Below are 14,065 nucleotides of genomic sequence, written 5' to 3'. Positions count from 1 at the left end.
TAATGAACTATATATATATATTATTTAATCTTGAACATATGTTGTATAATTATATTAAATAATTAAAGTCTGCTACTTATATAGTGTTATCAACAATCTATATATATCTATCCGAATTTATATTACTACGGTAAAATGATGTATATCTCTACCAGTGACGGCTGTTAAAACAGCATCAATTAATATTTCAAATATCGACTTTACCGCGACAACTTTATAAATATAGATCTGTGTGCGTACGTTGGGAGGTGTCGGCAACTTAATACAATAAAATTAACAATAAAAATATTACTTTAATGGAAATTTCAACTTTAATATACTATACTCATGTGCTCTTTGCAAAATAAATTTAAAACAACTGTTTAAACTTTCAAAGAACTCTGAAGTTTCTATGCTTAACTTTATGCAACAAATACTCTTTTAGAACAAAAAATATTACTTAAATCGTTATTAATAATGCTTAAGTATTTAAGAAAATATGCTATCAAAATTACCAAAGATATAACTTGTAAATATTATCTAAATAATATTTGAATGAGCTTCTGCTACGAATGTTTTGATCTGAGCGGAGTGACTTCCGACAGGAAAACTGCTCTTTTATAGTCAAGATTCCTACACTGTCCCACACTGTGGGAGACTTTAAGAAAAGTGTAGGAAAGGCTCCTAAAGGATTTCCTACAGATCCAACACCTCCCACAACTTACATTAAAGATAAAAATACAACATAAAACAATATATTTAAACACATATTACATTAAGCTATTAATTATTGGAATTAATAAAACATGAAACAAATGAAATATCGTTATTATGTGTAGAGATATGAAATTTTAAGATTAATAAATTAAATGTAACCCCACTTTGTACCCCACAGGTAAAGAAAAGTTTTTCACAAGATGATGATGTCATAAATCAACTAATGTGTGACGTCATATTTGTAAGCAAACAAAATGGCGGAATATCAATACAATGGTTACAAGTTAGAATGTTCTTCTTTGAATAGAGGAATAATTAATAAATCTAACAGTAAAATTACTCATGAATTATAAAGTTAATGTATCTCTTTGACTTTATGATAAACTTTGAACTTAGTTAAAAGAGTTTTTTATTGATAAACACACTGTTTATTTAAAACAACAGTTCATAAAAATGGGGTGGGGAGTGGCACATCACAATATTATATGTATATAGTATTATCACTGTTCTATTTTTAGAACATAAATTACATGTATGTACTAGAACTTTCTTAACTGTTGTAGAAAATTCTAGATTATGATTCATGCATTATATTTAGATAGAAATTTCCGGAATGTTCTTTATTGTTGAAGTTGCTAAATTATGATTACTGTAGAACATGGAAGACTATTCTGGAAAGTTTAATCTAAGCTTAATATATATAGGGGACATTTTTCATTCGTTTTATCTTTTAAGTCATCAGTTACCTTTCAAGTCATCAATACATTTGTAGTATCATTCAACTTGGATATTAAGTAATTTATTGGAGCTTGGATTTTAAAATATATTTAATTATTCTTGTGGATTTTATTGTGGGAATTTATTCTAAAGTGTTCTTGGATTTTTACTTGGATTTAACTGTGCTGTTCAAAAAAGGATCATTCCAGGATCAGACTAGAAATTTGAAATTTACATTTTTATTTGGACTTCAGGTATTTGTAAACATAATTTGTTTATTTAATTTTTCTTTAATAATTTTTCTGTAATAAAATTGTTATTGTTACAAGTTTGTTGCTGGCTTTTCTTTCTCGTTACGCTTGGCTCGTAACAGCTTTAACGTGTTTTGATAGTCAGCTCCCAACCCCAGCAAAATGGATCTTACGAAAGTTTTCCAATCCAAGCTTGAGTTGAAAAATAAGTTGTGATATTTTGAGGCCGTCGATGTTCGTGGCTGTGAATTGACTTAAACGCATAAAGTATTTGTCATTACCTTTGAGGCAAAATTTGAAATATCAAATGGTATCCAAAGTAATATTATATTCAGGGACTGCGATGATTAGGTCTGTCAGATATATTAATGGCTTCTTTAAGTGACTGACAGTCTGAGCAACCATCGATTACATAGACTATATCACTTTTCACTACTTTTCATGATAGCGTTACATTAACAAAACTTCCATATTGCATCCGCTTATTTGCCTCTCTAGGATAACTGCCGTATGAACACATCTGCGAATGTTTCTTAATTCAAATTTTCATCGCTTCCTTGTTGAAATGTTGAAATTTGCTTAAGCCGGTGCTAGGGGTCATTGACGGTAGTTTGCACTTGACAGTACCGTCCATAAACAGGCTCAATTAAACCGAGCCTGCAACATTTTCAATTTTGTTGTTTTGGAATTTCTGTAGGGATTCTTATTTTCTCTAGTTTGTCATCAGATTCGTTTATCCTGTGGTAGAATTGTAACCAGTCAAAGCATATATCTTGTTTTTATCAGATCGGACGGAAGTACACCAATTTGCTGGATGATACATGATAAAGTAATAAGACAAGGAGATCCATATCTTCTTCAATCACAAAGACATTTTTGTTTATATATAATTTTTACCCTTATCTGCTTCCGAAGTCACAAAATATATCTCGTGTTTGTATACTGCAATAATAGCGATATAATACAGTCACCAAAAATCTTTAATATCTGCCTGTATCCCTGTGAGACATACCAAGGTCATCAAAACGATTTGAGTTCCAAATCGTTGGAAAGAATGCATTTCAAAGGAAGATCATATGGAATTCATTTTCTACATTTGTATATTGTCTTTCAAAATCAACAATTATTTACCTTTTTCTGTCTCGAAAGGCAAAACTTCGCCTGTTTACCCCTTCGAAGCCTACGCGTGTTCTGTTCGAACTTCTGTTTGATGAGCAAAAGGGAGATAACAAAAACGGCATACGGTGTACAATTGTAGCCATAAGAATTTTATTTTAAAAATATGTTGTTTTTATAAACTACATGTAAAGTATCTTTTAATCGTAAAACAATGACTACTTTTTCTATAAAATCTTATCTAAACATGTTCTGTCGTGGAGCATAGAATTTGTTTCTGTTGCTTACAGTTTAACTGTTTTATTAACTTTGTTTATAAATAAGCTTATCTCTGTGAAAAGGTAACTCAGAGGTATTGGACATGTGCCCATCATGTAAGATAATCACAGGAAACAAGTATGTTAAGTTTCACGCCATTCCCTTTAGTAGTTTTGAAAGACTTGCACGAAAAATCTGTGTGACTGTGACGGTGACGCCTACTCGGAGTTGAGAAAAATGGCTTTTACTAGGATTCTTAGAATAGCTCAGCTTATTAATTATCTGATACACAAAATCCTTTCAGAAATCCGGTGAAGTTTTTGTAAGAAATGAAAGGATACTTTCATTACAGTTTCCATTATTTCTAGATTAACATATAAGTAACATAGAAAAAAGTATCATTTGATAGATTTAACGTATCATCTTTGTTTAATATCTGCAGGAAACTGATTGATAATGCGCCTTTAAAGAAGAGAAGAGAAACCAAAGAAGAATTAAGTATAAGTTAGTGTTTAATAATACGTATTAACAAAAAGAATTGGTCAAGCCTGCCACAGGCAGGCGACCAAATATTGTGTAAATGGTATTTTATTAAACATTAACCTATTTAATGATCAACATTATTTTTTTCAACCAAAAACAAGGCCTTTCTCTAAATCACTGATAGCTCCGCCCTTTCGCTCTACAAGATGTCTACACCTTGTCAAGTTTCTAACATGTCACATTAAGTTAAGATAAGCTAAATAAATGGACCTTTCAACATATTTGTTACTGAAATTTTTACAGAATTTATACCTTTATCTACAGTAAGACTATCATGTTTCAATAAAATATCTGAAATAAAAAAAACAGTGAGGAAAACGATGCAATTAGGTAAAAACAATGGAGTTAATAAAATGTGTACATCCTTTTAAAATAAATGGAAAATGTGAGAAAATACATTAGAGATAATTTATTGATACAAATTCGTTATTAGCTTCAAGTTATTCACTAACATTTAATTTCACTATTGATTTGCTCATTTGAAAAACAGTTCATTTTCGTTATTTTCTGTGTGTCAATTTAGGTTTACAGGTGGAGGGGGTCCATTTTCAATGAGTATTCCAGCCAAAAATGTAATCATTGTATTCTTAATATCAAGGATTGTTATTGCAGTTCATTCCTATCAAGTGAAAGAAAGTAATGTTTGGTTACTTTTCTAGAAAATATTAAGTTTAAAACAGTCAGCAATTTATAACAGACATTTTTCTTAGAGTAAAAAGGATATAGAAAAGTTACTATGTAATCATTTGTCTCTGTGTGCCCCACATCTATTATCTATGTAATAAATTAATTGATTGTATCAACACCTGACCTCGTTTTAATTTTTTACGTTAGCATTGTTTTGCTAACCCAGATATTTTACAATTCATAGTGCAAACCACACCTCTAAAAGACACATTTCAGCGTACATTATATAGGATAAAAAATACTTTACAGGATTTTATCTGATGTTTTCTGATATCACTTGAGTGGTTATTAGGTTTGGACCTATACCTAGTAAAGTCGACTCTTTCAATTATTGCTTTCTATATTGTTAGTAAATCAGTCACATTGATGCTAATAAATTTATGATTTGGGAAATATGCAGAGTGATCAAAAAATGAACATTGTATAAATGATATCGGACAAAAACAGATTTTCTTTTTTAAATGTTTGCAGACTGGGGTTTGCCGTTGAAAGCGTCCCAACTTTTATCTTCTAATTTTTTTCGAAATTTGTATTTTAGGCCTTTGGGCCTCAGTAGAGTTCACTACACGAAAAGCCCATTTTTTACAATGGAAACCTTTGAACTGTTTCATCGGAAAAAGAAGCTCGTCAATGCCAATTTGAGCAATAACAAACACCAGCAGGAGGCAATAGAAACACGATCATGGTTTGAATTAGTACTTAACCACATTTCATGCTAAAGCTGGCACTTTATTTTGCAGCATTCCATGTCTTGTAAAAGCAAATGGGAAAACATGGGTCAATTATGTTGAGGTTTGCCATTAAAAGTTAACATACAGCATAAAAACAAATGTGTGATGAATGTATGGATGTAATATTGTTCTTATTTAAGTTATATTTATAACAAATGTACGGATAAAATGTAGTAGCATTAAACAATAAGCTAAGTGAATGTGTTGGGATCACACTTTGTTTGGGATTTTATACTTTACAACCGCAGGTGTCAAGCGCTGTGTAGCAGCTGTAAAAAGTTGCCCCGTACTTATGTCAGTGTTGTTGTAGTTGTTGGGTCCTTTGGGAATATTCATCCAACATTTGTAAGTGTTGAAAATTGAGTACCGCTCAATTCGATGATACGGGGCTTGAGGGATATTGCACTTTTTTGTTATCCCTCATGCACAGACTCAATCAAATCGATTCTGCAATTTTCATGTTATTTGTTACAAACACATCGATTCTAGATAGAAATATACAATTAGTTTAATAGTCACGGCAGAGTAACGAAAGACATACAAATAGACTGTTGTTTAACTATAGTACCGGTATTTTAATAGAAGTTCATATCCATATATATTTTAATTTATAAGTTATACAATTGCTGACATATACGCAAGATATATAGCCTGAATGAGAAATTTGACCCGAGTCAGGAAGGCTATATTCTCTAGTTTATCTACAACGAACTTAATAACGTGAATTGTAAGATAATCAAGTTACATTCGGCTATTTTCAAAGAAGGGTTGGAAAAAATCGAGTAGTATTCCAGTAAGAACAAAACGCAACAAAAATATGCACACACATTGTTAACCGACTGCGATGTATAAATGCATTGTTATATGTTATGTGCGTGAGTTGGTTCTTCGCCGTTTGGAATAGTATATATAGTGCTTAATTTAGTCAGAAATCGAGAATTATAAGTTGTATTATATACCATATTTTACGTCTAATAAGTTTTAATCTTCTTGTTTTGGTGCATTAACGCAATTTGAGAAAAAAAACGTGCAATAAAATTTCATATCAATATTCAACTTATCAAGTTCGGCGAATGCTCAGTTCTGATTTAATAAGATTTATTTTGTAATGTTTATAATAATTAAGAATATATGTATAAAATTATGTTTTAGGGGTTAACTGCATGACAATACAGAATGAATCAAATCGTTTTCTTTTGATTACTGTTTAAAAACATTTCAATAAAATCAGGAAAATTGTTTTTTGCAAGCAATGAAAATAATGATTACCAAAGATCTATGATGTTTTTTATTACTGTTAGTGTTTTTATTTCATTATACAATTAGGACATAAATTTACAAATCTACAACCATTGGGTTAAATGCACATTATGCATCAGAAACGATTAATTGTTTTCTTCTCTAGAAAGGCCAAAACATAAGTTTCATAACATTCAAATAACGGTGTAACAGCATGTGAGATGTGTTTCACCTAACGAAAGTAGCTCTAAATGTAAAATTATGTAATACTATCATAAAAGTAGACAAATGTAAACAAAATAGTGTCTAAATTCCATACAAAAACATGTACTAAAGCACTATAATTGTACCTATTGCAAAAAGCAACAGGAGGCAAAAAAAGTCCAGGTAATGGGCCAATGAGTAAGTTTCTTTTTAACCCTTTAACAGAACACCAAAAACAGGTATTTTAAAATAGACATCAATGCAGACCACAACGATATTCGGAGTCCGGCTTTAAGTATTACCAATAAACCGAAAATAAGTGATAAGCTTTTAAAATGAGCCCGCCATTTCATAAAAAATTAAATCGCAATGCACAAGATTTTCAAATAAAGTTATTAAACTACAAATATAACAACATGTTTGTTTACTTGATTCTTAAGAATCAGAATAAAACTAATAACCACAACATGACACATTATGACATAAACTTTTTTTTATAAAAACAGCTCCTACCATTTGCCACAAAACGAGACGACGCCGTAACAAAAAAAAATCATTTTATCTTCCCTTTTTTTAACTCTTGCATTTACTATATTGTTTTTAAAATTTGAAAATCGAATAATTTAAACATAAACAAATTGCAATCTTTAAACAAAACTTCATATTTAAAATATGTTTCTAGAGCTGGATGACCGTTTAAATGTAACCCTAATTATACCTACTTGTATGTGCTTCAAGAGAAATAACTAGTTTTTAAAATGTTTGGACCTTATCGATTTACTTCCCTTGGAATAATCTTTGTTACTTAATACAGGAAAAACTACTCATTATTTAAAACAATTTTATGCTAATCATTTGGAATGTTTCATTTTAAAAATTACCAATATGATAAGATGTACCCCAAGTCCTATGTATGTATTATGATGAATACAATTTATCCGCCAAAAATAAATTCTGTCAATTGTTTTAAGTTACACATTTGAAGCACATGTAAAATATAAAAGAGCGGGTTCTGGTTTTTGCTAAATCAAACTATATACAATATAGAAACTTTCCGTGTAAGGAGCAATCATAGCAAATACAAATAACATTTTTTTTCAGAACGGTACTGGAAAATTCGAGTTACCGTTCACGCCCAATAGCACCTGCTTAAGCAGAATTGAACATTTAAACATGAAAACGGTCATCATGTAAGCCTGTTTTGAAACGATAAAAATTCACTCGACCAATAATTATCTGCACAACTGTTGTCAGCAAATGGGAACAAGAAAAATGAAAACAATAACCTTGGCATTTGATAAAAATACAGGTTCAATTACATATTATAGTTATGTTTTGTAATATTGACAAAAACTGTATCCGGCCGTTGACAGATAACATTTGAAATATCAAATATTAAAACAAAACAAAAATATTAATAACTAACGAAATCCATTTTTTTGCCGTTATTTTTTTTGTTTAAGAACTTTTATGAACACTTTTATTTAAGGTTATTATTGACTCAATAATGAAATTCAGTATAAGAGAATATTACATATATAAACATGGTTTAACATATCCGACAAAAAGACAAAATACATGTATATTAATCATAAAATATTTTTTTGAAATAATAATATCGTACATGAATCGTATTATGAATTAACAATATGTGTCTGTATCTAGGAATCGATTCTGCAACTTTGCGAAAGAAATTACAGTTCGTACGTAAAAAGATTGACAACTATTTAAAAAGTAACGAGTAAAAATCCCTATCTCTTCGAAGCAAGTGTTATTTTTAATTAAGTACACGTGATTCATGATTGTTTAGAACGAAATACAGTCAGTGCCATCGTGGTTGTACTTTATAATCCTGAGGGCGACAATATGACAGTGCGATAATGCGATGACGACAATGCGATAGTTTGATGGCGACAGTGAGACAATGCGATGGCAACAATGCGATAATGCGATGGCGACAATAACACTGTCGAATTGTTAAACTGTCGTCATTGCGCTATCGCACTGTCGCCATCGCACTATCGCATTGTCGTTATCGCATTGTCGAATTGTCGTCATCGCACTGTCGCATTGTCGCCCTCTGGATTATATAGTGTTTTACATGATTTATTTTTTTATTTTTTGTCAATAGATTTCTTCCTTTTTGATTTGCTTTTCTTTTCTTTTTTTATATTGAAAACGTCTAAAATTATAAATTAATAAAAGTGACATTTTATATCAAATGACAGGGGAATACTTATAGAGTTAACAAAACCATACACGGAAAATGCAATAAATTGTGTGAAACTTAAAAAAACGTCGAACGATATCAGATGAAAATGATGGTATGTTGATATTTAAAAGATGCAAAATATTTTCAGCAACAAAGAAGAAACAAAATAAAGAAAGAAATATATTGACAAAAGTAAAATTATATCCCCATATTCTATCATGTTAAACAATAATCCTGAGGGCGACAATACAACAGTGCGATAGTGCAATGACGACAATACGACAGTGCCATGACTACAAAATGATCGTACGATGGCGACAATACGAAAATGCTATCGCACTATCAGATGGCACTATCTTATTGTCGCCACTGCATTATCGCATTGTCGCCATCGCATTGTCGCATCGCATTATCGCACTGTCGCAATCGCATTATCGCATTGTCATCATCGCACTTTCGCACTGTCGCATTATCGTAACGTCGTCATCGTCAGATTAGCACTATCGTATTGTCGCCATCGCATTATCGCACTGTCGCCATCGCATTACATGCATTATCTCACTGTCGCCATCGCATTGTCGCCCTCACACTTTCGCACTGTCGCATTTGTCGCACTCTCGTCATTGCACTATTGCATTGTCAACATCGCACTGTCGTAATGTCGTCATCGCACTATCGCATTGTCGCCCTCCGGATTATAAAGTATTACCACGATTGTCCTTACGATATTTCGTAGTTTAGATAGACGTCATATTTGCATAAGGTTTTGAACTTACGTAAAGATATTTTCCGAAAATGATACCTAGATATCATTTATGTCCACCGGAAATAGCCCACCAAGCATCACAAACGAAAGCAAAAAAAGGTTCAAGTCTAGTTTTTTCACCCAAGGTTATGTTTCATCTTATTCCCCGTCATAACTTTTAACCAATTTTTCGAAACGAAACAATTCTGTGAAGCTAAATATGTCTCGTTTTAAAGCAGTATTTGACTTTTTCTGCAAGTTCAATACTTTTTGTTAAATTTAAGAAAACTGGGTGAAGTAGTTTAATGTACAGGATTAAGTAAAATGTGTACGTTGTCTAGCAGCAGTCACATATTTTGTCTTTTATATTATTTTAATTATTATTATTTTAATTTCGAAATGATCTCATTCAAATTTTAAATCTTGGAATATTTCACATTACGATTCCTGCTCCGAACATCGATCGTTATTCATGCAAAGGTCTATGCTCTGGTACGTTAGTTTATTTTTGCAGAAAATGGCTTTCATTTACCTACTACACTGGCAAACAGTTTTCCACCAAAACCCCGATCACAACAGTTCTAGACTCTGTACACAAGGCAATGCCGTTTTTCGCATTTGAAGGGAAAAAGCTCGAGTTGATGGATACCAGTCAAATACAAGTACAAGGAAGTCTATTTTTACATTCAGTAATAATTTTCAGTAAAACAAATGCGTTTTGAAAGTTATTTAGAGGTAAATATAAACATCGTTCGAAAATTTCAACTAAAATGCTAAATCTTATCGACAATTTAACGATTCATAAAATTTCTCATTTTGGAAAAATCAATCAGTTATAATTATAACCTTGGGTGAACTCGAGGTAAAGAATTTTACTTTCGTTTTCAATGTTTTGATGGGTTATTTCCGGTGACCGCTGTAAAACAGTGGATATAAGAGTTCATAAATCAGATCGTTATTTTGTTTCTCACATGATACGATATCAAAATGAAATCTTTGTTTTAACTTTGAACTTGATAACAGAAACATGATAATATAAATGGGACAATAGTACTGATAACTTTGTTGAGTACGTCGCATATTAATTTGTTGTTTGGAGAAAATGGAAGTTTCGGGACGTAAAGGGTCTTCAGATATTATAAGATCATGTCAGCCATGCAAAGGTGATGGTGATACTGTACAAGCAGAGGCTTATTGTGAAAACTGTAATGAGTTTATATGTCCATCATGTATCAAGGCACACCGGAAGTTGGCAGGGACAAAGAATCACGTGATCAAATCTAAAGATGAAATGCCGACAGTTCTGTCCATTCAAAGTGCTCCCTGCACTGAACTATGTGATGTTCATAAGAACGAAATAGTAAAGTTTTATTGTCAGGATCACGAAAGTGTTGGATGTGGAGATTGTATGGTACTTGAACATACTTCCTGCAAGGTTCAACTAGTTTCAGTCGTGTCCTGTAACTATGACGAAAGTGATGAACTTGTTCGGATCAAGCATAGAATTGATCACATTATGAAAAACCTGGATTCTTGTAAACAAGAAATAAAATGCAGTCGAATAACAGCGGGTGAGATAAAGATAACAATAGTGAAGGAAATCAAGACGTTTCGTAAAGAGATGGACAATTATCTTGACGGGGTAGAAAAATACCATATACAAGAAGTTGAAAAGATAAGTGCGAGCGATATCGCTAAACAGCAAAAAATTCAAGGTCGATGCGAGGCTTTAAACGATGAAATCAAACAGTTTCAAAATAAACAAGAACAGTGTAAAGACAATATCAATAACTTATTTGTTACATCAAAACAAATACTAAAGAAACTGCAAAGATGTCATGAAATAAATGAAGAAATTTCATCTAAAAGTCAAATTACCACTTTAAAATTTACTCCTTCTAAACAATTGAAGGATTTGAAAATGCAAAACATGTGCCTTGGAAACCTTGATAGACAAGTGAAGAAATTCTCGGGACGTTGCAGAAAAAGCATCATTGACATGAAAACATATTTTGTGAAGAAACTCTACATAAAGACAGAAGCAGGAAAAAAGAAAAAAACAGAAAAAGACTGTTGGATTACGGGAATGGCAATTATATCAGAAGATGAAATTATATTAGCAGACATAAATAATGTATCATTAAAAGTATTAAATCATAAAGAGGGTAAACTTTCATCAACATTGAAACTGGCGAGTTGGCCAACTGACGTCACTGCAATAAATTCCTCGTCTGCTGCAACAACTTTACCTTATGAGGGCAAAATCATGTTTATAAATACACAAAATGGATTGTCTGTAAGTCACAGTCTGCGAGTCAGGAAAGGATGTTGTGGAATAGATCATCACAACGGTATAATGGCAGTGACTTTTAGTAAACCTGCTGCTGTCCAGGTATTAGATATGGAAGGTCATATTCTCCATCAAGTCAGTGATACAAGCATATTGGCTGATCCATGTTATGTATCTCTGAGTAATGATAATGAGAGTATGTATGTGTCGGACTGGAAGAACAAGACCGTGTATGAATTTACACTGATAGGACATCTGAAAACTACAATTAAAAGTAAGGAGATGAAATGTCCATGTGCCCTTACATTCACCAACTGCGGAAATGTTGCTGTTTGTGATCCAGATATAAGTGACAAGATCGGAGTTATTGTACCTGGTACAAGAGAACTTTTACCTCTCTATGTACAAAATGTGCTCAATCCATTTGCTCTTCTCATTTGTGAAGACCAGGGGAAATTGTTTATCAGTGAACATTATAAATCAAAAGAATGCAACTACATTAAAGAATACGACTTAAAATAATGGAATTGCGTTCTGTTGAAACATTTTTATATCTTAGATTGTTTTCCTTATTTTGTGAACAGCTAAAGATGCATGTTGTTTCACAGAAAATTTGAAGTTCTTTTGCAGCAATCAGGTAGAAAAACTTAATATATCCAGAGCTTTACATTTATTGATTATTGTGAAATAATGAAATTAAGAATTGTAATTCGTGAAATAATGTGTAAGCAGCATGTGCCATCTGCATGTGCCAATGTGATTTTAACTTTTTGCACGGTCACAGTCACGTGGTATTTAACAATCAAGCAAGTGGTCCTGATAAAATGAGTTAAAAAAACAAACCACTTGAATACTTTGTATATATAATTACTGTAGACTCTATACAATGAACAAGAAGTGTTTTTTTTATTCTTTTATTCCAACATGAAAATAAACTTATAAATTTCCTGAAAAAAAAATCATTATACATGTAATTTTAACCCAAAAGATTTTTGTGCCACTGGGTGTCTATGATTTTCTTAATGTGTTACCACATTTTTATATATACATGTTTTATGTAGGTTTTGTGTATCTGACAATATGACAAGGTGACTGCTTTACACAATGTTTGCAGCAGCATGAATATATACTGTTAACTATGTTGAAACTTTTGTGTTATTCACTCTCCTATATTCTAAAATCGGTATTAAAATAAAATCTAATATAGTTTGCTATTGTCTTGACCGAAGCAAACAGTCCAGTGGTAAGGCTACCTTTTCGTGGGAAGGAAAGTCCAGTGATATCATGTATGACGTAATAAAGGGAAATGACATCATAACAGAAAAGAATGTCAAGTTAATTAGAATTTATAATTATTGATGTATCAGATATCTTCATCAGATTCCATTGTAACAGGTGATGAATAAACATCGCGTTAATAATGAGATAAAAGGGTTTAGTAACTAGTTATCATTTTTTTAAATCTTTAGGCACTGGATAAATTACATGATAGTTCCTATATCACTTCAACAAAACTAAAAAATCATGAAACTGTAAATAGTTTGTGTACGAGATAAGAAATAACCCAGAAAATGCAAACAATTATTTATAGTTGATTACACCCAATATGATGGGTAAACGTACACTATCAGTCATGTTTTCGTTTATTACGGTTTGTACATTAGTAGAAGGATAATACTCAAGTTTTCGTGCATTAAAGCTGCATGCCTCCAGATGAGCCAAAAATATTGAAGAAAAACAAACTCAAGAAAATGTTTTAAGATTTTAAGAAACGCAAAAATACATATACTCGTATGTAACATGTAAAGAATGACTGAATTACTGGTTCTGCAGTATTTATCGCCATATTTCTACATCATCATGCTTTTCATGGCTAGCACGACATCATTTAATACGGAAACTTCCGGGCCGTTCTGGTGGTGGTATTAATAGTTTTCACTCCGAATCACGGCAGTTACCCACATTGAATTTACCAGAGCAAAGCTCAGCCACCACACCGTTCCTGGACAAGCTGTCAAGCAGTGTACCAGAACTAGTTACCTTCGCTTTCTCAAGGAACTGAAACTTCTGTACGCCAGAGCAGAGATACAGTGCGAATGACCGTAGAAAGGATTTCATGATCAAGCACAACGAAAGTGACCTGCACCGTCCGGATATCGAACTCAGGTCGCCCGATTCACAGTCCCACAGTCTACCTATTGAGCTAACCTTAAACCTGGCCCTCATTTCAGTACGCTATTTTTATATGGCACCCTGAGTCACGTTAATTTCCTGCGTGCAGAGTTTGTATAGAAGAACCATGCGCAGTTGTTGTGCAAGAATCATTGATAGTAAATGGTTGCCTAATGTTTTAATAAAATTACAACAAAGTTACTC

The 14,065-nt window shown here is 32.2% G+C and overlaps 1 protein-coding gene across 1 annotated transcript; it reads left to right on the top strand.

The window, feature by feature from the left end:
• The first annotated feature begins 10,501 nt into the window (after positions 1–10,501).
• Positions 10,502–12,211, top strand: LOC132734291 (uncharacterized). Its single transcript, XM_060720995.1, has one exon. It carries the CDS (start codon positions 10,502–10,504, stop codon positions 12,209–12,211), a length of 1,710 nt encoding a protein of 569 aa, XP_060576978.1.
• The last annotated feature ends 1,854 nt before the right edge of the window (positions 12,212–14,065 follow it).

The sequence above is a fragment of the Ruditapes philippinarum genome, unplaced genomic scaffold (genome assembly GCF_026571515.1).
Source record: "Ruditapes philippinarum isolate M1 unplaced genomic scaffold, ASM2657151v2 ctg11156_1_1_1_1, whole genome shotgun sequence".
Lineage (NCBI taxonomy): Eukaryota > Metazoa > Mollusca > Bivalvia > Venerida > Veneridae > Ruditapes > Ruditapes philippinarum.
Note: the sequence above shows the minus strand (reverse complement) of the source record. Positions and strands in the feature narration are given on the sequence as shown.

What these genes read in the sequence shown, in the direction of transcription:
- LOC132734291 (XM_060720995.1), top strand. Translation starts at nt 10,502, where the DNA reads ATGGAAGTTTCGGGACGTAAAGGGTCTTCAGATATTATAAGATCATGT.